This window comes from Piliocolobus tephrosceles, chromosome 14, assembly GCF_002776525.5.
Source record: "Piliocolobus tephrosceles isolate RC106 chromosome 14, ASM277652v3, whole genome shotgun sequence".
In the NCBI taxonomy this organism is placed as follows: Eukaryota; Metazoa; Chordata; class Mammalia; order Primates; family Cercopithecidae; genus Piliocolobus; species Piliocolobus tephrosceles.
In genome coordinates, this window is record NC_045447.1 from 83,874,084 (window position 1) to 83,897,644 (window position 23,561).

Below are 23,561 nucleotides of genomic sequence, written 5' to 3' on the forward strand. Positions count from 1 at the left end.
TCTTCTTCTTCTTCTTCTTCTTCTTCTTCTTCTTCTTCTTCTTCTTCCTCTTCTTCCTCTCCTTCTTCCTCCTCTTCTTCTTCTTCTCCTTTTTCTTTTTTGAGACAGGGTCTTATTCTTTGCCCAGGCTGGAGTGCAGTGGCACAATCATGGCTCAGTGCAGCCTTGACCTCCCTGAGGTGATCCTCCTAGCCCAGCCTCCCAAGTAGCTGTGACTACAGGCACATGCCACCAAGCCCAGCTGATTGTTGTATTTTTTTGTAGAGATGGGATCTTGCCATGTTTCCCAGGCTGGTCTTGAACTTCTAGGCTCGAGAGATCTGCCTGCCTCCCAAAGTGCTGAGATTACAGGCATGTGTTACTGTGCCCTGTCTCTGATTATTATTAATCACTCTTTTAATCAAGATGTTTGGTATATTTTTTCCTTCTTCCATCTACATTTTTAAGAACTGTTTTCTTCTACCTCATGTTTATCAGCTTCCTTTATTGCCTCTTTAGAAGCAGGAAGCACAGGTTATAAATCAATATGGGCAAATACTTTGCTGTCTTGTTTTGAAAAAAATTGTAATTAAAATTCATGGTAGAAAGAATTTCTAAAGTGGAAAGTTGACTTTCCAAGATATTACCATGTCTTATTTTAGAATTTACTGTTGGTAAACTAATCTACATTATTAAATAAGATTCAGTTCATTGGAATCACTGAATAATTACTATTACTATGTTCGAGAAGTATTGTTTGGGTGATATTATTAGTTTTATCACTTATGCTAGGTTGCTTTTAGGAACTAGCCTCAGTATTACTTGAAAAGAGATGGAAAATACTTTATATGTCACAAATCTAATAAATTTATCGTTAAAATAATGCTGCAAATATAGAAAATTTTCATTGGATAGTTTTTGAAAATCTGAATGCAATATAGAATAAATAAACTTCATCTCTTAATGTACTCCTAATTTTTTCTTAAGGCACCGTGACAGAGAAGCTTTTCCCAAAGATTATGATATAGAGGGTCCTGAGAAAGTTAAAAAGCTGTGTAATTCAACATATCGGCGACTTGGAACCGATGAATCCCCAGTAAGTAATTGCTATTACTTCGTTTTAAGTCGGAAATCTTTGTCATAGTGAAACATGAAAAAGTTAAAAGAGGAGTGTTTTGTGCAGCACCATCCCTGGTTAACTGTGCTAGTTACTTAGATGACTTAGTCACTGTGTGCTGAAGCTACATTACCTGTAAAATGTGCCTATCTCATAAAGGGATTGGGTGAATTAAATGAGATGAAGCAAGTTGAGTATGTGGCACGGTGCCTGGCACATAAAAGTGCCTAGGAAATTGTTCCTGTTGCTATAATGCTGTTGTCACTATAGTGACAATATCCTGTTAGATGTCTCCTTTCACCTCCATAATAACCCTGCGAAGTGGGTATTACCATCTCTAATTCACAGAGGAGAGGAAAGAGACTCCTAAAGACTAAGTGACTTACTCAAAGTCACACAGCTAGGGGGTGGAAGAGGGAGAGTTTATACCCCTAGGTATAACCTAGGTATAAACCTATCTTTGGTTTCAAGTCTTTTGTACTTACCTTAAGCTGGTGGAGTTGTGAGTAACTAAAACATGCTATTAACAGTCTCATAATGTTTGTACAATCCAGTTACAAGCAGAATATTTATGGCATAAGTAATTCCTGTTTGAATTGAGGTGAGCAGGTTACTGCTTGGCTACATAGGTGTCTATCCAGTCAGCATGAGGCAAGAGCTCAACTCCTAGGAGACCTGCAAATTGGGTCCTACAATGTCAGGAACTTTGGGGCTAGCTGAAGACAATTTAGCCTTAGAGGATGGCCTTAGGCATGAAGAGCTGGCGATTTGATGAGGGTGGTTGTACAAGTGATGAAAAGACTGGGTTTGTGTCACATTCTGCCCCCCAAAGCTGGGCTAGTTTTAGACCAGCATTTGAAATGGGGCAAGTGTAAAAAGATACATAATTCCGCATTGGAAATTGTTCTAGAAGATTCTCCATTCTACAAGGTAATGAGGACAAATTAGCTTAGCATGGCAGTGTCATTTCCTTCTTTCCTCTTATAGTTGCAGTGGACAGAGAGTAATAAGGATCACCTGGAGAATGGGGATTTATTGTAAAGTGACAGCTGCCTGGATATGGAATGAGCAAACTTGCAGGAACTAACACAGCTCTAAAGCAAGGCATCCTCATCGCCACCCCAACCTCTCTGTGTCACATGCACACACAGAGTCTCTGGCATCTCCATTTCTCTCTGCTCAGGTTTACCTCTTGCTCCATAGCCCAGATCTCAGGGGAATCTGATGATTTCCTCAGTTTCCACCCAACCCTCTTCCCTTTGCATCAGGCTGCCTCATGGGTCATCAGCCAGCATGTGGATGGGGCTCTGCAGTGTGATGCCCAACTCAGTCAGCATCCACCTTGCTCCATTCCCCCACAAACCCAGCTTCACCTTGCTTTCTTCAGCATGGGGCTGTGGTCAGGACAAGAGTAAGTTGAGCAAGACAGGCATTGGTTGGCATGCACTTAGAGACTTTGGTCCTTAAAAAACATTTATTTTTGATTCCCATATAAAAAATGTTTTTAAAGAACTTTTGGTCCTTAAAAACATTCATTTTTGATTCCTATGTAGAAATGCTCTTGGTCTCTGGGTATTCCTATACCTCATATATTTGATTCCTATATAAAAATGCTCTTTGTCTCTGGGTATTCCTATTCCTCACAAAGGACGTGAGATGAAGTGGGGTATGAAGTATAGGAACCACAAACGTTCCTTCCCCAATATTACATGCATTACTGTGGTCGAGCCTCAGGTTTAATGAGAACGTGTAAATAAATAGTAGTATTTACTGTCTGTATGTCTTTTTGTTGATGGCCATTGAAACCCTGTCCTTCACCTGCCAGATTTGAAATGTGTATTCAATAGAAAAGAAAATAGACTGAGGAATCACTATTTCTGATGGAACTGCTATTCTCTATCTTAATAGCAATTTACATCTTTCCCTATAGACTTCCTGTGTATAAAGCATTGGCTCATCAATCTTGTTTTTCATTCTTCACAACAAAGCTATGAAGCTGTCAAGAAATATATTATTATTCTAGTTCTAAACCTAGACTTGCAGATCTTAAATGACTCACCCAAGGTCCCAAGTGTAAAGAGAAGGAGGGGATACTGGCACTGAGCCCCCACACCTTCACATGCCAGCCTTCACATGAGGCTGGATGTAGCAAGAGGATGGGGCAAGTCCGTCTTCCTGTTGTCACAGAGTTTTGATAAGGGCCTAAAGACACTCTTGATAGTTGGCAGGAACCACATGCCTTAAAGCAAGAATCCAGGCCATCTAGGCAGGACCTGCTAAGAGACTAAATTAGATTAAACCGGTATGAGTAGTTATGTCCTTGAAGACAAGGGACTGAAGAATTAAAAAAGGATTCATGTAGTTGTGGGTCCTGTGCCCCTCTTTCTCCAGTTGAGAGGAGTTTCAAGGGAACCACTCAGAGAAATTAATATGTATGTCCTGGAATTTAGAGGACATGGGGTCTAGGCACATGCTTAAAAACTTAAATGTTAGAAGTCATGCCTGATACGGCACAGCAGAAAGAGGGAGTACACTGCCCTTGGGGCAGGGACAGCAGTGGCCAAAAAGAGACTTGCCTAAGACTTTTATTAAACAAAAGGAAATAACTTGCTGTGGGAGGGAAGGGGCAGTCTGATTAAAATGAAATTCCTTTATGATTGCATCCTATTGATGCAGTAGGATCAATTCAACAAGATGGTTCCATTAAAAACGTTTCATTTCATCTTCTGGACAGCTCTTCAGGCAGGTCTCATACGTGATCCACATTGGACAGATGAGGGAACTGAGAACAAGTGAAACTTAATCACTGGTGAAAAGTCAAACAACTAGAAAGTATATTACAAATTAAAATCCATTGTTCTTCTCTGGCTTTAAATGCTAAGATCTTAGAGACTTTTCCAAACTGCCTCTTGGAGTACCAAACTTTTCCACGTCTAGTGTGCTGGCCTTTTTACCCCACTATACTGCACCTTCCTTATAGAAAATAGACCTGATTATTTTTTCTATGGCTTGGATATTGTATATGTCACTGCATATGTGTTGGGGCTTTGATTTCTTACATCTTAGCCATAACTTCTGTCCTATTTCCTGAATTATGTCCACACACATGCTGGCTAGCCCTATTCCCATCTGTTTCCCCTTCTGAATGCCTTCTTAACATTTTTGGTTTTTTTGCAAGATTGCTGCTGAATGGCTGCTTTGTCCATCCACTGCATTTTCATTTAGCTGATTGAAGGTGTCCTTGTCCTTAAATGCTGCTGCAGGAGCTAATGTGAGCATCATTTATTTGTAGCAGAGTTTAAAAGGGGACTTACTTTTGTCTACATTTTGGCTAAGGCTCTAAAAGTCTAAGAACAGAACAATAGCCTCATGTGCCAAAGTAAATAATTAGGTCACTTAAGCAAGATCCTCAAAGAAGATGGTGCTAATTGGCTCCCACTCACATGAGGGATATAAGATAATTGAAATGCAAGAAGACTAAAGAGGAGTTTGTTAGTACAGAGAGGGTTTTGGAAAGAGTGTGCTCTAAGTCTCATCTCAAGGACCCTTGTGCCTCACGAAGTTAGACACAAGGCTCTGGTGACTGGTTAGAGGAAGCAGAGCAGAAAAGAGGGAGCCAGCTCCCCTAGAGGTGGAGCAAGGATGTGTGAATCCTCGGGCCCAGATGTGCCTCTTGTGGATCCAGTGTGGACCACAGGGAAGAAGAAAATGACGTGGCGTCATTTCAGAGCCTGTGAAAAAGCACCTCATAGTGGATGCCCAATAAATATTTGTAGAAGTAAAAAAGGGAGAGATGGGAGGGACCTAGCTGGGTTTCCAGGAGCCGAGGCAAGACATTTAAGTCTAGCCAGAGGCATCTTCTATCATGAGACATGCCATTCAGTGTTCCCAGAGGTGATCCCAAAGTCTACCAGAACATCCCAAGAAAGTCATCTTTGAACATTCACCAGTGCCAGAGAGGGTCAAAGATAAACATGCCCAAGGGAAACCAAAGTAAAATTACATTCTGCCATTCCTGCATTTACCTCTCTCTCTTCCTCATCTCCACACATCCTTGGCATCAGTCCCCAAGGAGATAGAGGGAGGTGGGGAATAGGGAAGAAGTCCAAGTGGGATAATTGAGAAGAAGCCAACTGTGCCCCCTGTTCCTAATATAGTGGGTCAGGCCGAAGCAGCCCCAAGGTGGAGGAATGAGAATCTTTCCATGACGTGTGAAGTTTTGATTATTATATGGGACTGGCATTTTACTTACCTCAGTGAAAATCCTCTTGGGACAAAAGTAGCCAGAGAAGTTTTGTATTATCTGAGAGTAACCAGAAACGCCCTGGGACCTGTCTTATATTTCATTCAGGAACGTGAGAAAGAACTAGTCCCTCCAAATGACTGTGGATGGGCAGTGATGGAGGAAAAGTAGGTTTGTTTTCTGATTGTACATACTTGTAAGTCCCACTTGTTCAATGAGCCAGTTACCCTTTTGTATGTAAAAGAGCAGTCCATTCTTATCATAGCTCTCTATCTCCTTTCCTCACTTTAGTTTTCTTCATGATACTTACATGGCTGGACATATTTCAGATTTATTTAGTTGTTAATCATTTGTCACCTCCTGTTAGAATACGAGCTCTTTGAAAGTGGGGACTTTGGTCTGTTTTGTTCCCTGTTTTATCTCCAGTTCTGAGTACAGTGCCTAGAACATAGTGGATGCTCAATAAATATTTGTGGAAGAAAGGGAAGAAGGAAGAAAGGAAGTAAGGGAGAGAGGAAGGGATGAAGGAAGGAAACAAAGAAAGAAGGTAGGAAGGAAGGGGAGGAGGGAGAAAGGGAAGAGGATAAAAGGAAGAAGTTCTACATTCAACAAACATTTTTTGAGGCCCCATTACTTTGCCAGGCATGATGCTAAGTGCTAGGGTAGGAAACATAATTCAAAAATTGGTCCTTGTATATGAGGAACTCATAGGTTCTTAGGGGAAATGAGAACACATAACCATGGTGGCAAAGGGTATGATGGATGCTAAGAACATCAGGATGCTGTAAGGTGCACCTGAACTGAAGTGGGTTGGAGGGAGGTTTGGGTATGGTTTCCTTTGAAGCTCTGGAGCTGAATCCTAAAGGAACCATCTCTTGGCAGGATCTGGAAACATACCATTCAGGTTTCAATGGTGGGATAATTGATTTCCTACTTCAATGGTCCCTCTGGTTTCAGGAGGCCAAGTAAGGCCATTGGGGAAATAGATTCACAGGAGAACAGTAATTCAAGCCACTGGGCTTGCCCTGATTGTCTTATTCTAAGCTTAGTGGGTAATAGCATTCTAAACTATGGTCTTTTACCTGAACTTTATTCAGGTGCTACATATCTCTACCAGGGTGAATTCCACAAAAACTAAAATCATCAAGAGTATGTCGCCGGGCGCGGTGGCTCAACCTGTAATCCCAGCACTTTGGGAGGCCGAGACGGGCGGATCACGAGGTCAGGAGATCGAGACCATCCTGGCTAACACAGTGAAACCCCATCTCTACTAAAAAATACAAAAAACTAGCCGGGTGAATTGGCGGGCGCCTGTAGTCCCAGCTGAGGCAGGAGAATGGCGTAAACCCAGGAGGCCGAGCTTGCAGTGAGCTGAGATCCGGCCACTGCACTCCAGCCTGGGCGACAGAGCGAGACTCCGTCTCAAAAAAAAAAAAAAAAAGAGTATGTCTGCTATTGTTGCTTCAACATGTAAAGCCTCTCACCCAAAGATCCTCACAACACTACCAAAGGCCCTATCACAATCACTTATGTTACCTTCCTAGCATGTGAGGCTGATACTAAAGTGAGAGCCACTGGGAGGACAAAGACCACTTCTGAGAAAGGGGTGCATGTTGAATCCCATAAATTTAGAAGGATTAAGTACAGAGCATGTATGATGCTGTGTCATAGAAGCTGAGAACTTTTCAGACATAAATGAACAAAGAAATACACAAACAATTCATTAAACAGATTTTTCTTATACAGCTAGAGGCTCAATGCCAAGGCATTTTTGGAACTAACAGGACAACATTGTTGAGCAAATTAGGCTAATATTAACAGCATCACAGACAGTGTGGATTTAAAAATGGCAAATAAATGAATAGTACAAAAGTATATTAGCATTCATTTTATGAATAGATTAAGACTAGCCAAATAAGCCTAAATATGAGCTGTTTTAGTGAATAAAAATATCACATTTGAAAACTAATGTTCCTAAAAGGGATATAAAGGATATAATTATACCAGATATGGGAAATTCAATTATTTACTTAATTGGTTCAAGTATTTTTTTCTTTGACATTGTAGGATGGTATTTTGACCAGTATAATCTTATAATCTCATAGATGCTTCTTGCATTCATATCTAAGCACCTGAAAGGGGTATACAGATCAAATGTTTATAAATTAAATAATTTTAAATGCCATTGCAGAGGAAAGGAAGATGTTTGGGGACAGTAGGCTGTTGAGCTAGGGTCTCCTCTTGCTTCCTGTCTCCATAATCTTGGAGCTTGCAGTTGATGTCACAGGTTTCAGCATTCTCTCGTGGAACAACTTTGGATCAGCTTTTCCAATATCACCACAATCACATCTGGCTTTCCTGTGTTAGGCATTCTGTATCAATTGTGGCCCACTGAGTGTACTTCCCCAGTTTTCTGCTGCATCTCTGAGTCTATTTATTCTAGCAAGTATCTTCTCTGTCATTTCCAGACATTTGGGATGGGAATGAAAGCGGGCCACCCAGCATTTTGATCCCATCACTCACATTTGCTGCTCCTTTTCTACATCAGTAATCATGCCCTAATTTAACTCTTACAGAGATTAGACTTTAATTTTTCATGTATATTAGTTTGCTTAAGCAGGTGTAACTGTTATGTTGAACAAATGAGACTTAAATTGGGCAATCACGTGTATGTACATACACACACACCTGCATGCACAAACATGCAGAGACACACACATCCATATTTTTTGCCTCCACTGCCTATTTACCCTGCTTTGTGGAGTCAGTTCTTCCTTTATGCTTGGACAAAATCCTATGCAGCTTCCTTAGGTTTTATGGTCAATCTCAGATAATAAAAAGCCTATTGGTCACATTTCAATAATTAAAATATCTCATCGAAATGATGGATTTCATTTAGAGTTAAAGCTTTTCTCTTCCTCCAGCTATAACCTGCTCTAGGCTGGTAAGTAGGCGGAGGGAAGTGGGTGTGAGGGGTAGGCCGGGTTGGATAATTTATTATTTCTCCACCTGCTCTGCTTTTCCTTTCCCCCAGACAATTAGAAGAGTCTTTTGTGCTTATTTTACTAATATTAAATATTTAATTAAGACTATTTTGTGACAAGAAGTGGTTTTGTTATCTCAGAGTGATCAGGAAAAAATGAGACTTGTTATAAATTTATTTCTGCTAGAGACAGGAAAAGGAGCATCCCCTAAGCCAGGTGTGGTGGGGCACGCTTGTAGTCCTAGCTACTAGGGAGGCTGAGGCAGGAGGATTGCTTGAGCCCATGAGTTTGAGGCTGCAGTAAGCTATGAATGTGCCACTACACTTCAGCATGGATAACAGTGAGACCCTATTTCTAAAAAATAAAAATAAAGAAGAAGAAGAAGGAATAAGTTCACAAAAGCTTTCTTGAAGAGGTAGTTGTGGAAAACAATACAATTATTTTTCTGATTGCACCCTATGAGTCTCAGTTGTTCAAAATAATAGCAGTTACATTTTCAGAGACCTCTCTTGGATCCTTTAGAATCTTTACATGGCACTACTGAGTTAACCAAGATGTGAAACAGTGAGGATTTCCAAGGACAACACTTCTGAGAAATAAGTATGGTCTTTGTGATTATATTAAAAGATAATCAAACTTTTGTATTTTTTTTTTTTTTTTTTGGCAATGGTGCAGAAAAGCTACAGTTGGTAGGGGGAATGCTGCTTAACAGGCTAAAATAAGACTGTTCCTTAGTTATGACTGAAGATCTAAGATAATAGATGCCAACTCCTCCTTTATTCTAAGTAAGTGAGATGCCAACCCACTCATGCCAAACATGCAAATTATTTGGGCAGTAACTGAGTTTTGAGCTTCTTGGTGTCTCATTCACCTTGATGATTTAAAAACAAACAAAAAAGGTTGAAATCGAAGAGATCTGGTCAAAAGAGTTTAGAAGTTGGAGGAGTTGTCTGGAGAAAGAGTACCTGCTGTGAATCCAACCCCTCTAATCTTCTAAGGGGTAGGGGTGGGAAGTGTGTCCCCTTAATTTCCACCCTGAGAGTGGGGCCTCAATGATACCACCCAGGGAACCTGATGCACTGGGGTCTCACTCATGCTTGACAAAAGGCTACAGACTGGAGGGTTCCAGAAGCAGCCTGTGGCATCAGAGGGAAAAGCTTGATATGAGAAGTACCTGAGCTTCTCATATGGTTTGGCTCTGTGTCCCCACCCAAATCTCATCTTGTAGCTCCTGTAATTCCCACGTGTTGTGGGAGGGACCCAGTGGGAGATAATTGAATCATGGTGGCAGGTCTTTCCCATGCTGTTCTCGTGATAGTGCATAGGTCTCATGAGATCTAATGGTTTTAAAAACTGGAGTTCCCCTGCACAAGTGCGCACGCTCTCTCTCTTTGCCTGCTGCCATCCATGAAAGATGTGACTTGCTCCTCATTGCCTTCTGCCAAGATTATGAGGCCTCCCAGCCTAGTGGAACTGTAAATCCATTAAACCTTTTTCTTTTGTAAATTGCCCAGTCTTGGGTATGTCTTTATCAGTAGCATGAAAACGGACCAACACAGCTTCCTTCACTGTGGGTCAGAGGAATATATTTTCTGGGTGCCTGTAAAGAACCCAAGAAAGAATTGTCAGTTGGGGATTATCTAAAATGAATCTTGCCAGCAGAACAGTCTGGCCAACCTGAAATATATAACCTGAGGAGAAGTCATAAGTGTTCTCCTCATTCCCTGTACCAGTCACCCAGGTTATGTGTCTACTGAATTTTCTTCCCGTAAGTGCAGCACATATGGGAAGAGTTCATTCTAGAAGAATAGAAATTGGGATTTAAAAATAATTCATACTCAGGAAAACAGGGAATATGAATGACATTATAAAATGAGCTTCCTCTATACATTAGATATTTTCTATATTATCATTTGTCTCAAGCTAGATTTTATTATGTAAATTAAATGGAAATTTTAGTGATTATCCTACGAGTTTGTGCTGTGCTAATTTAGCTATCTCACATACCAAATTGCCAATCTCCAGTCTGTGATATACATATATACAAAGCCCAAAAGACTTTTAAACATATGGAAGTGCTTTTATGAAGTAGCATCCTTATGTCAGGTTATGAACATTTCTGCACCAAAGTGATTTTTTCACATTGAGATGGTGTAGGATTAGGTTTGCCTACATGCAACAGACACTGAAAATCAACAGAGGCTGTTCATATAGGGTTGTATTATTTCATGTAAAGGGTCTGGAGGATAGCAGGACTGGTATGAAAGTTCTATGTATTGTCAGAGACCAATTCCTTCCAGTTTTCTGCTCTGTCATCCTTGGGTAGGACTCAGGATGGCTGCTGGAAACCAGTCATTATGTCTGCATTCCAGGCAGCAAGAAGGAAAAGAAAAGAAGGACTTTTCCTGGAAGTTCTTTCCAGGAAACAACTATTTCCACTTATGCTCAATTGTCCAGCACTAGTCACTGATCATATCTAAGAGTAAAATCATCTGAAAAATGTGGTCTGCCACACCAGGCACCCAGCTAAAGTTTGGGGATTCTATTGATGATGAAGAAGGAATGTCTAATATTGGGAGATAACATTTGTCACTGATACAGGAGACAGAAGTTAAGAGTTGTCTTTGGAGTCGGATGGCTTCTCTTTAATTCTTGGCTCTACCACTTACAGGGTTGTAACTTAAGTCAAGAGTCTCGAACTTTTCATTGTCTTTATTTCCTTATGTGTAAAGTGAGAATTGTAGAGTTGTCACAAGCATTTAATGTGAAGACATTTAGAATGGTTTCTGGCCATGTGCTGTTATTACCATTATCCCCACGATTTACTATAACCTACTATGCTATAGCTAGTATAGCCTCTGGTGTTTGTTTACAAATCTAGTCGTAGAACCTACTATGATGCCTGGCACTTAATAGATGTGGATAGATGGATGAATGAATGAGGCAGACTGCATGAGTCTTAAATTGTGGAGCTTCTACTTTTTGGCTGATTTGCCTGGGCATTACTTAATCCCTTCCAGCCTTAGTTTTCCCTTTCTTAAAACAGAAAGAAATTATACCAAGTGTTCTTCATTTGCACCTCCAGATCCACTCTCCACTCTTCTTACCCTGCTTTGTGCCAAGGAGACTGACCTCTAGGGTTGGCTGCAATGAGCTCCTTGCCTTCTGGCTTTCCACTGGGATGGGCCCATGAGAGGCACTGGCAGGTGACCAGAGGTGGGAGGAGAGGGAGCTTGGACACTTATCCCTGTGATTTTCTCCCTGTAGGACCATGGTTTGGCAGTGGCTGGGTTTCTGTTCGGAAAGATACAACTATCAGGTGACCCTCACTTTATAGCTGTAGGTTGTTCTGAGTTACAGTAACTGTTCCATCCCCAAGGTTCTCCACTATTGCTATCCTCAGGGTGCTTCAATAGTGTTGATTTTCTTAATGGTTCCCACACGTTTATAAAGAGATCCTTCATTAAGTTCTCCTCGGTTCTCAATATGATTGTTTTTCCCTTCTGATACCATGACTGATATTAATACATAACACTCAGAGGGTTGCTTTGAGAAGGTATTAAAATAATGCTTTTAAAGTACTTAGTGATTTGTTTTTCTAAGACCACCAGAGTGGGCACAAAAGAACCAGCGAGTAGGCAAGGCTAAAAGCAAAACTGCAAATTTATTCTTTGGTCATCTAGCTTCAGGGACCGGAGCTGGGTTGGGGGGAGTTTCTAATACAGTCCGGACAAGAGTGGGGGCTGAGAAAGCCCGCCCCCGGCGCATCTGCTGGGAGCGACATTTCTAGGAATGGAAGGGCAATAGGCGGGGCACGGGCATGTCGGGGGAGGGGGGCCGCTCCGCAGGTGCCACCAGGTAAATCTTGGTCTCCTCGGATTGACATCACCTGGTGCATGCCTGATTAATCTGCACCTTCCCGGGCGTCAGCTGCATTCTCGCACACACGGGAAGAGTTGGTGGTGAAGAAGAACCCGGAAGTGAATCATCCTGCCTCCGTTCGTCCAAACACTTAGTACATTGTCTGGCACAGAATAAGCACTCATTCTCCTCCACTAATGCTATGATTATCTGTTTCCTTTTACTGCTTTATTTTATGTTTGGCAATATCTTTGTTTCATATGATTTTCAAAGAGTTGGTTGATTTGCTGAAATATTTTACTGTTAAAAATCATCTGAGCATATCTAAGCTTAATATTTACACTTGATCTTAGCCAAAAGGCTGAGCAGCAATCTAAGCTTAATTTTTTGGTTTATCTTATAGCTTCAAACAAAGTGGTGGCTACTAATTTTTTCTCAAAAGATTTTTTTTTTTTTTTTTTTTTTTTGCTGTTAAAATAAATAAGACCCAGTGTAGTGTCATCTACCATTGACTTTGGAGCCTGAACATGTAAGAAGAAGAGTAGTGAGCTAAGGGTATATGGATCAAAGCTGGGAAATTTGGCTGGGAGGATAGTAATTCAGGAGGTTGAGGTCTTAGAGAGCGGTGCTCTGAGAAGCCAAGGATCTAGAGAGCCATGGAGTAGACCAGGGAACTAGCACCAGAGACTTAATCAAAATGATTTTGACTAGGCTGGACTCCCAGTTACAGCAAAGCCTTTTTACTAAAGCAAAATGGACCCAAAGCGTCAGACTATAGCCATGATACTCTTGCAGTTGAAGGCTCTGGTTTTCTAAAGAGTAGTCTCTCTTTAAAAAATACAAACAAACAAACAAACAAACAAAACAACAGAAAATCTAGTGGTATTAATGTGTTCTGAGACTTCATGAATATCTTGGGGAATCTAGTCTTTCAGATAAAGTAATGGATTTTCTTGGTGATGAGTTCTGGTTCTTGGCTCTGAAACTCCAGCTTCATGATCTTCTAGAGTTTTGTATGGAGAAAATATTGAATCCCTGACATGCAATTTTGTTCCTAAGATCCCTGAGATGCTACCCTTGATGTTTCTGCGATTGGTTTGAGTACATCTTACAGTTTGCAGATTTTCCACATAGCAATAATTGCTTAATAATTAATTGAATTATGCTCTATGATAGAGAATGAATAATAATGATGACGATGATGATGCTATCTGAAGTCCTTGTAATTTACAAAGGGATTGCTACAAACATTTTCCTACTTAGGGTTTTTAAAATATACCAACCCTGAGAAGGATAAAGAAGGAAATAGAAAGTAGGTAGAGTCAGCATATTTAACTGAATGCAGTTCTTTCTGTTTCATAGAAATACCAATTTGCTTTTTATTTCCCAATAGCATACAGTAATTGCTATTTTTACATATTTATGATGAAACAGTTGACAACTATGAGCCATCACTTATTTTTAATGTCAGCTAGAGTCAACAACTAAAATCAGAATGTACTTCAATAAACACATGTTTTAGTAACTGACCATTTTTAGTGAGAATTCATTTTTCTTATATGTGGCTTCTATGTTTCCAGATGTGGGTATCAGAAACACATGAAAAGTTGTCACAAGTGTGTTTAAACACAGAATGGGCTGAAATGAAGAGCAAGGCCTTATTGAATGAGGAAACAGTGAGCTCTGGGATTATCGAAAGGTATTCTTAATACTTTTCTTTACTTATAGAATATGGACATGCAGAAAGGACTCGTATAAGTAGCAAAAAGGTATAGTGACCCCATTTCCACACTAAAGGAACACATCAAGCACATTTGTCTCAAGCTTCCATGCTTTCTGCTCATGCTGATCTCTCTGTCTGGGAGTTTCTTTTCCTCAATTGTTTACCAATCAACTCTCTACTTATTCTGGGCCCAGCTAAAATGCTGTTTCGTCTTTATATGTGGCCAGGGTTCTGACTATCCAGGTTTGAACTCCAGCTCTACAATTTACTGTAAAAGCTTTTTGGTGTTTATAACCCAGCTTGTTCACCTGTAAAATGAAGATTACAAAAGCATCTACTTCGTAGGGTTGTTATGAAATTTAGATGAAATAAAGTATGAAATGTACATAGAAGTATTGCCTGACATGCAGTAAGAATTAGGTAAGCTGTCATTAATCAGAATTAATTGCTTTTCTATTTTTGTCCTCTGAGTATTTTATGTCCTACATGACAGTTGGACTTGCATTCTAGTTATTTATATGAAGGCATTTCCTCAGGAATAGAGTTCTTTGAGGATAGAAGCTCTATCTTCGTCATAGCTGTCATCCTGCATCCTGGTACAGTGCCTCCCCATGGAAGTGTATGACACATAGCCTTTGTCTTATACTGTAATTGTTGAAAAAGGCAGTCAAAATAATGACAAAAATGCTAAAATTTCCATTGACTTGTTGAGACATTTTGTTTTATAAAGTTTATGAAAGTTGCAAACACGAAAACTCTTTAAAAAGTAATCACCATAAAAATCCAACCCTAAATTAGTTTTTGTTTTGTTTTGTTTTTTGACATGGAGTCTTGCTCTGCCACCCAGGCTGGAGTGCAGTGGCATGATTTCGGCTCACTGCAACCTCCACCTCCCAGGTTCAAGCAATTCTCCTGCATCAGACTCCCGAGTAGCTAGGACTACAGGCGCATGCTGCCACGTCCGGCTAATTTTTTTTGTATTTTTAGTAGAGACGGGGTTTCGCCATATTGCCCAGGCTGGTCTTGAACTCCTGAGCTCAGGCAATTCGCCCGTCTCGACCTCCCAAAGTGCTGGAATTACAGGCATGAGCCACCGCACGCAGCCCCTAAATTAGTTTTACATGGCTTTGAAAGTTTACGCATTACACTCTAACAAGTTTTCTAAAAAATGTTATCTTGTTTTAGGGTCACCGGATTGCCTGCCACAGGTTTTGGAGCTGTCTTTCCTAGACATCCACCAGATCGGAGCAAAATGTTAGTAGCCCCTAAACTGCTACAATTGTACAAAATGTTTCCTGATTCAGAAGGTTGTTTGCAGGGGTGAAGGTATGAGAGGGTGAGCCAACGTCAACAAAATGCCCTTTACATGACATCTTTGACTTGCCTTTAACCAAATATTTTCTCCATTCACATGCATAGCATTAATAACAATAATAATACAACAGTAAATCCTCACTATTTGCAGATTCTGTATTTGTAAATTTTTGTTCTCTGTAAAATTTACCTATTTGCATCCCACAAGTCAATACTCGTAGTTCTGTCGTGGTCATTTGTGGACATATGCAGACTGGTAAAAAAGGGAAGGCACCAGATATGTACAGTCCCAGCTAAGGTCAAACAGGGTGATGCCCTGCCTTTTTGTTTCAGCTCTCATTCTATAAACGTGTTCTTTTCACAGTCTATTCAGTGACATGTTTTTCAAACTCTTATGCTTTTTGTTGGTGAACTCGTTTAAGACATCCCTCAAGCATGGTGGCTGAAGTGCTGCCATGTTCCTTAGAGCAAGAAGGCTGTGATGTGCCTTTCAGAGAAAACTTATGTGTTAGACAAGCTTGATTCAGGCATGAGTTGCAGTGTTGTTGGTCATAAGTTCAAAGGTGATAAATCAAAAAATAAGATGTCTTTAAGCTGAAACAGACATTAAACAAAGTTTTATATTGATTGAGTGGTGAAAATGTGACCAGAGGCTTGCAGGAACCTAACCCTATACTTCCCCTAAGATCAATGGTTCAATATTTGCTAATTCAGTGTTTCAGCAACTTCGTAGAACATTACTATGAACAAAGAGAACTGACTTTACAGCAAGAGACTATTTTTACTGATATAAGAGATAAGTCTGTTTTGGCAGGGAAGCATGAATTCTTACTACAAAAGAAAAAGAAATCTTATCCACTCATCTTTCTAAACATAAACTTTCATTACGTACAGTAAGTGATGTGGAAATACATTTCTAAGTATGACAAAATTCTAAGGATTGCATTGTGCATTATGGGGTTGCTGTGAAGATTAAGCAAGTTAATATACATCAAACAATTAGAGCAGTAATTGATGCATACATACTAAATTCTTTGCTGGACATGGTGAACCTTTCAGTTTATAAACTCATATCAGTTCAGAGAAATATTCTTGATTTATTTTATTCTTGACCTACTGTGTTTTCTCTGTTGTCTCTTTTGGAAATCCTTTATTTGAATGTTGGATTTCTTTTCCTGATCCTAAAACTTTCCTGTCTTTTTTCACCCTTTCTTTTTGGTCTTTACGATCTACTTTCCTCTCTGTTTCTTCAACTCTACCCTTGAATTATCTTTTTGTTTACTGAATCCTTTTGTTTTTGTACGATCTTTTTTTTTTTGGTTTCATGACTTCAGTATCTTCTCTTTTCTATCTGAAGATGTTAATGAAAGTTTTAATGATAGCTTAAAAACTTTTTTTCTTCCCCATGCATACTCTCTGTTTTCTCCAAGGTGTCTTTTTTTCTGTTTTTTTATTTGTTGGTATGGTATCCATCTTCCACGCTAGAGACATTTTCCTCAGTCACCTGCTAATCAATCCTCTGCCCATGATTAAGAGATGGGGCTCTGACCCTGTGAGTGAGGCTTACTGCCTTGGAGATTCCCTGGAGGAATCTAGGTGGGTCATTATTTCAAAGAAACCTAGTACCAGTACAGTGATGCATTGTGTAATGTCAGGGATATGTTCCAAGAAATGTGTTGTTAGGTGATTTCATCGTTGTGTGAACATCATAGAGTGTACTTGCACAAACCAGATGGTCTAGCCTACTACACACTGAGGCTAGATGGTAAAATCCATTGCTCCTAGACTATCAACCTGTACAGCATGTTACTGTGATGAATAGTGTAGGCAATTATAACGCAGTGTTAAGTATTTATATATCTAAACATATCTAAACATAAAAAAGGTGTAGTAAAAATACAGAATGAAAGATAAAACATGGTTCACCTGTATAGGGCACATGCCATACATGTGCTCTGCAAGACTGGAAGTTGCTCTGGGTGAGTCTCTGAGTGAGCAGTGAGTCTATGAATGTGAAGGCCTAGGACATTACTAAATACTACTGTAGACTTTATAAACGCTGTATATTTAGGCTACACTAAATTTATAAAAAAATTTTGTTTGTGCATTTTGCATTGCTATAAAGGAATACCTGAGACTGGGTAATTTGTAAAGAAAAGAGGTTTATTTGCCTCACAGTTCTGCAGGCTGTATAAGCATGGCACTATCATCTGCTTGGCTTCTGGTGAAGCCTCAGGAAGCTTTTACTCACGGCAGAAGGTGAAGGGGAGGCAGGAATGTTGCATGGCAACAGAGGGAGCAAGAGAGAGGGGAGGAGGTGCCAGCGTCTTTTTAACTACCAGATCTCATGTGAACTCTCCTTACTGCAAGGAGGGCACCAAGCTGCTCATGAGGTATCTACCCTCATGGCCCAAACACCACTCATCCGACCCCCACCTCCAACATTGGGATCACATTTCAGTATGAGATTTGGATAGGTCAAACATCAAAAATACATCAACAATATTTGCCTTTCTTCAAAAAGACATTTACTTTAGCTTATTGCACCTTTTTTACTTTACAGCTTTTTTTTTTTTTTTTTTTTTTTTTTAACTTTTGGACTCTTTTAGCAACACTTAACTTAAAATGCAAACACATTGTATAGCTGTATAAAGTATTTTCTTTCTTTATATCCTTATTCTGTAAGCTTTTTATTATTAAATAATTTTTTTTAACTTTTACAACTTTTTTCTTAAAAATGAAGACACAAACACACACCTTAGCCTAGGCCTACACAGGGTCCAGATCATCAATATCATTGTGTCCACCTCCACATCTTGAGCTACTGATAAGCCTTCAGGGGCAATACCATGCGTGGAATTGTCATCTTTTGTGATAACAATGCCTTCTTCTGTAATACGTCCTGAAGGACCTGCCTGAGGCTGTTTTACAGTTCACATTTTTTTTAATAAGTAGAAGAAATATACTCCAAAATAGTGATAAAAACCATAGTATAGTAAGTGCATAAACCAGTAACAGTTGTTTATTATTGTTATCAAGTATCATTATATACTGTACATAATCGTATGTGCTCCACTTTTATATAGCTAACAGCACGTAGGCTTGTTTACACTAGCATCTCCACAAATATGAGAGTAATGCATTGTGCTAGGATATTACAAAGGCAACAACGTCAACAGAAATTTTTCAGTTCCATTATAATCTTATGGAGTCTTCATAGTACCTGCTGTCCAGCCTATTGTTGACTGAAATAGCGTTATTTGGCATGACTCTATTTTAGTCTCTCCTTTTGGGCTGGTCATATTCCCAGATAAGCCTCTTCAATCTCCCTTCTGAAGGGTGAAGAGTGGGCTGGTGCCTGTGTTCTTAGAGTGAGCAAGGCAATTGGACAGGGACATCAATATGAATACTGCATAATGTATGGTCACTGAATTGAATTGTGTTTTTGATTAAGGACTTTCTTACCCTACAGATGAATAAATTTCTAGCTTTCTGCTAAGGAAGGGGAGGGGCAGTTACCTGGCAGTGGGGGAAGAGCTTTGGAGCATCACCTGCTTTTCAGACAGCTCTCCCCACAGGCCTTTGCTGACTTAGGATTCATTCAGCTTTCTGCTAAGTGAGGAACCACTTGTCCATCTTCTCTTGAGTTTCCAAAATTTGTTTCTCTTGTCCTTTCTCCTATTCTCCATATTACGGGTTTAAAAAAAAAAAAAAACCACTTTCTTAAGTTTCTTTACTGTAGTTTTAGTGGAGGTTTTTGAGGAAGCAAGATTCGATGCTCATCTTAACTCTGATGTTATCAAGTCTCACCTGATTCGCCACCTCCTCCAGAGGACCTTCCCATACCTACTGCCACCCCACCCCCAATAACTTGGTTAGGTCCCTCACTGTGGGTCCCCATAGCACTGTATGCGTCTTTTATGCAGACACTGTTAATATGTGTTGCAACTGTTTGCTTTCTTCTCGTTCTTGCTCAATTCAATGCTCCGAAGGGAAAGACTATCACAACTCTGTCCCCAGTGCCTAAAGAGAGCCTAACCTGCAGCAAATACACCACAATTAGCTCCTGAGTTAATAGATTAATTATTTCTGACATTGAACAGCAAATTATAATAGAAGGGGATTTGGCTAATTCCTATTTTATTTGATTTAGGGGTTCAAGGCCTTTAGAGCCAAAAGTTGCTCTCAATTCTTTTTGGTAAATGCATTTGAAGACATAGTTTCTTTTAGAAAATCAGCCCTTATTAGTTTGAATTGCTAGAATTACTCATTTGTTTTATGTGATTCATGAGTATTAACAAGGAGATAAATACATGAACACCTTCAAACAGCCCCTACTAATTCCATATGTAATTCTTTCTTTCAGTTAATATACACTAATTATAGAATGTTTCATACAGTAGAATGCTATGGTGTTTTAGAATCTGCTCTCTTGAATATTAAATAATCTTTTGCTTCTTGCCAACTCTACAGCTCTGCAAGTTAAATGTCAACTTTAAAAGGCAATGAATAAGAATGAGTTTGCTCAATGGACCAAAATATGCTTCAACTTATAAAAGAAAGACTGTAATCATAAGGTAAATTTAAGGTTTAGGTTACCTCTTAAGGGAGAAAAATCAGAATAAGGTATAGTTTTGTTATTAAGGAGACATTAGGTTGATGGACTTATCTTAATTTTTAGATAATGTCCATTATGCTGAAATGGCATTTGACTGACTCTCTTTCTCATAACTCAACCTATGTCCCACCTACTTTATTTTGGACCAGTGTGAAGAAGACATAACACCTTTCCCCCATAAGTGGATAGCAAACATCTCAATGAAACTAATTGAAAATCAGAACAGCTAGAATGTTTGACACCACCAGAACTTGTCACTCCTGACCTTAACTAAAGAAAAGGGCTCGGTTAATAATTCCTTCGACGTGCATCACAGATGGAGGAGATGGATGAAAAATAAATTTCAATATAGGGAACAGTTAGGATGACACTAAAGTGATTATCAGAGACTTAAACTTTAAAAATGAAATTTATAGACTTTGAGTCTGGATAGAGCTTATCTAGAACTAAAGCTATTGTCTTCCTTGAGAGCCGGTCTCAGTCCCATCAGTGAGTCTCCAAGGGGCTGACAGTGGCCTGTGATGGGCAGAGTGAGAGTCAAGGAGGTTCGAAGACCTCTCAGGCATCAACAATGCCCGTTTGGTCTCAAACTATTAATAATACAAATGCATGTGTAGGGAGTCTCTAACATGGATAACTTATGAGACATGGATAGAGACAGTAGAGGAATAGAAACATAACAAGAGGCACGTTTCCTTTATGGCATATAGGAAAAGTGGATGGGAACATGAATATAGTTAGCAAGTCAATTTAAGAGTTTTTATTTGCCTTCCCACCTGATTCTTGGGCATTCTCAATTAACTTTTACTTAATTTGAAAGTACACTTTACGAGGCATGGAAAACAAATTCACTAATTATCAGAAGGCCCCTGTGTATCTGATTATTTAATATAAAATCATTTTATGATTTGTTCACAGAACCAGATGATTGTAGCTAATTCATTCTAGGAAGTAAGGTTTTCCATGTACAAATATCTGGGCTGTGTCTACAACCATTAAACAAACAATCAGACACCAAACCAGCAAAACAAACAACAACCAGAACTGTACCAGGCAGATCCAATTTTGAAAGGGAGGTGTAGTAATAGGTATAATTTTATGTTACGATCTTATTTCTCAGAAGTCCTCATTTAAATATACACATAGAGTTCCTTCTCTATTCCCACTGTTTCACTTGACTTCACTTTTATTTTCTCTTTAAAAAAAGGAAAGGAGAAAAATATATACACATATAAACATGTGTGGTCCCAGGATAATGGTCCACAGAAGAAGTCAGTTTTTGTTTTTTTGTTTTTTTTTGATAGGGAAAAATCAGTTCAGGTAGTGTATTTGCTGTGTGAGAAGTAGGTCCGTGGGGCCCTGAATTTGAGGGCTCCCCAGGAGTACTGAGTTCCTACTGGAGACTGGAGAAGCACCCGAGGTAGAACTCACACAAAGTCAGCCCTAACTACTGTACCTTGTCGTTTTCACCAAATTTGATTGCCTCCTGGTGGTAGTAATTAGTGCATATTGTTGAAATTTCATAATAAATGATTCATTTCCACATTTCATCCAAACATTTATGTAATCCACATAATGGGAGAAGAAAGAAATTAATAGTGTTTGGGATCACTGAGTAGCTTTTGGAAATTGTGTGTGGTCGGGGTGGGGCGGGGAGGGTGTTTGCTTTTTTTCAGAAAGAACATTGTATAGAAAAATAGGATAGAAAACCTGGGTTCTACTTCTAGGCCTGCAATAAACCTGCTACGTGACTGTGTACTGCTTAATAGCCCTCTCTGGACTCCAGCTGTTTCCATTTGCAAAATGAGGGGATTGAACCAAATGATCTGTAAAGTCCTTTCCCACTCTAAAATTTTATGGCTCTAGGAGAAAGGCATCTATAGTTTCTATAGTTGCATAAATGGGCAAGTTAAATGAGGCCCAAAAGTAGTTCAGGCAGTTAAGTGTTCATTGTTGGGATAGAGCACTTATCCATATGTGTGTGGAGTGGTCACTTCACAGTAGCAGTAGCAAGCCTGGGCCACAGTTTAAATTCTTCCATTTTATTCCTCTCTCTGAGACATTAGCATCTATAAAATATTTGGCACTCTTCAGAGGAAAGGGACTACATATAAATAGTAAGAAGGATTTTCTCTTTTCTCAAAGTATAGTACAGGAAATTTGTTTTCTTTTCTACTTATGCACTTGTGCTGTGGCTTGTCTCCTGGTAAAATATTACCCAGTTGTTGAACATTTTGCCAGATGAAAAAAGTTTAAAAAGTTACCCTATGGTGATGATGATATGGTATGATTTGTGTCCCCACCCAAATCTCATCTTGAATTATAATCCCCATAATCCCCACATGTCAAGGCAGAGACTGGGTGGAGACAACTGGATCATGGGGGCAGTTTCCTCCATGCTGTTCTCTTGATAGTGAGTGAGTTCTCACCAGATCCGATGGTTTTATAAGGGCCTTTTCCCCTTTCGCTGACTCTTCTCTCTCCTGCTGCCCTGTAAAGAGGTGCCTTCCACCATCATTGTAAGTTTCCTGAGGCCTCCCCAGGCATGTTGAACTGTGAGTCAATTAAACCTCTTTTCTTTATAAATTACCCAGTCTTGGTCAGTTCTTTATAGCACTGAGAGAATGAACTAATACAGATGAGGAGGGTAACAACAAAAATAAGCAAAGAGGAGAGTTGGGTGATGAAAGGCCATGAGGGTGAGACAGGCTTGAATTCAGTTATTGATTCTCCAACTTATTCATTGTAGGACCTTTCATTTTTGTCTGGCCAGCTTTCTTCTTTTGGACAACATCTTCTCATCTATTCAGTGTAATTTGACTAGGCCATATTATGGATGGCTGACTCTATTCCCCACTTCTACCTCCCCACAAGCCTAAGTATTGGGCACAAGATCCAGACCAGGCTGTTCAGAGTTATTGGAGTTCTAAAGAAGATGCCCTCTTCTTCTCCAGTTGCAAGTTACAGAGGACATCCCGCTTCTGTGGGAGTATCTGTGTGAAAATGAAATTAAGCAGAGGTATGGGAAAATACAGTTCTGATGATATTCTTCTTATATGAGCTGATATTTTCCTTTAATTTTTACCTATTAAGTTTGAGTTGGGTTTCTATAACTTATACTAATACTGATAAGCAAACACTTACATGATGCTTATTATGTACCAGGCACTATTCTAAGTGTTTTATATATGTTAACTCAGTATTCCCTACAAAAACTCCATGAATTGGTTTCATCATTATCTGCATTCTGTGATGGGAAATACAGAAGCACAGAGAAGTAAATAACATGTCCAAACTCTCACAGCTGGCCAGGGATAACGGCCAGTATTTGAGCTGAGAGAGTTTAATGCCAAAGCTCACAGCCACTCTTCTGTGCTGCTTCTCTGATTAACAGGCCAACTAAGAGACCTCTGGCACACACTTAAGTTTCCTGAACATCACTTACCTCTGTAAACATGGAGAGAGTAATTGCTATATTTAGGCAGGCCAGGCCTTGAGCACTGGATTAGTCAGTATTCTCCGAGAAACAAAACCAATATGATATGAGGAGGAGATTTATTATATGCTTACGTGGTTATGGAAGCCAAGAAGTCCTACCATCTGTCTTCTGTAAGCTGCAGGGCTGAGAAAGCCAGTGACGCAATTCACTTAGAGTCTGAAGGCTGGAGAGCCAGGGGAGATGATGGTGTAACTCCTGGTTCAACTCTGAAAGCCTGAGAACT

General features: G+C 39.7%; 1 protein-coding gene across 3 annotated transcripts in view; it reads left to right on the top strand.

The window, feature by feature from the left end:
* Positions 1 to 23,561, top strand: part of C14H9orf135 (chromosome 14 C9orf135 homolog) — an 85,064-nt gene that overhangs the window by 23,908 nt on the left and 37,595 nt on the right. For 2 of the 3 annotated variants that reach the window (XM_023213414.3, XM_023213415.3), the window contains exons 2-4: positions 967 to 1,075; positions 13,765 to 13,883; positions 15,093 to 15,161. In XM_023213414.3, the coding sequence (XP_023069182.2) occupies positions 967 to 1,075; positions 13,765 to 13,883; positions 15,093 to 15,161 (297 nt within the window). The remainder of the gene's footprint in view (positions 1 to 966; positions 1,076 to 13,764; positions 13,884 to 15,092; positions 15,162 to 23,561) is intronic. The other variant, XM_031934114.1, reaches the window with a different exon arrangement.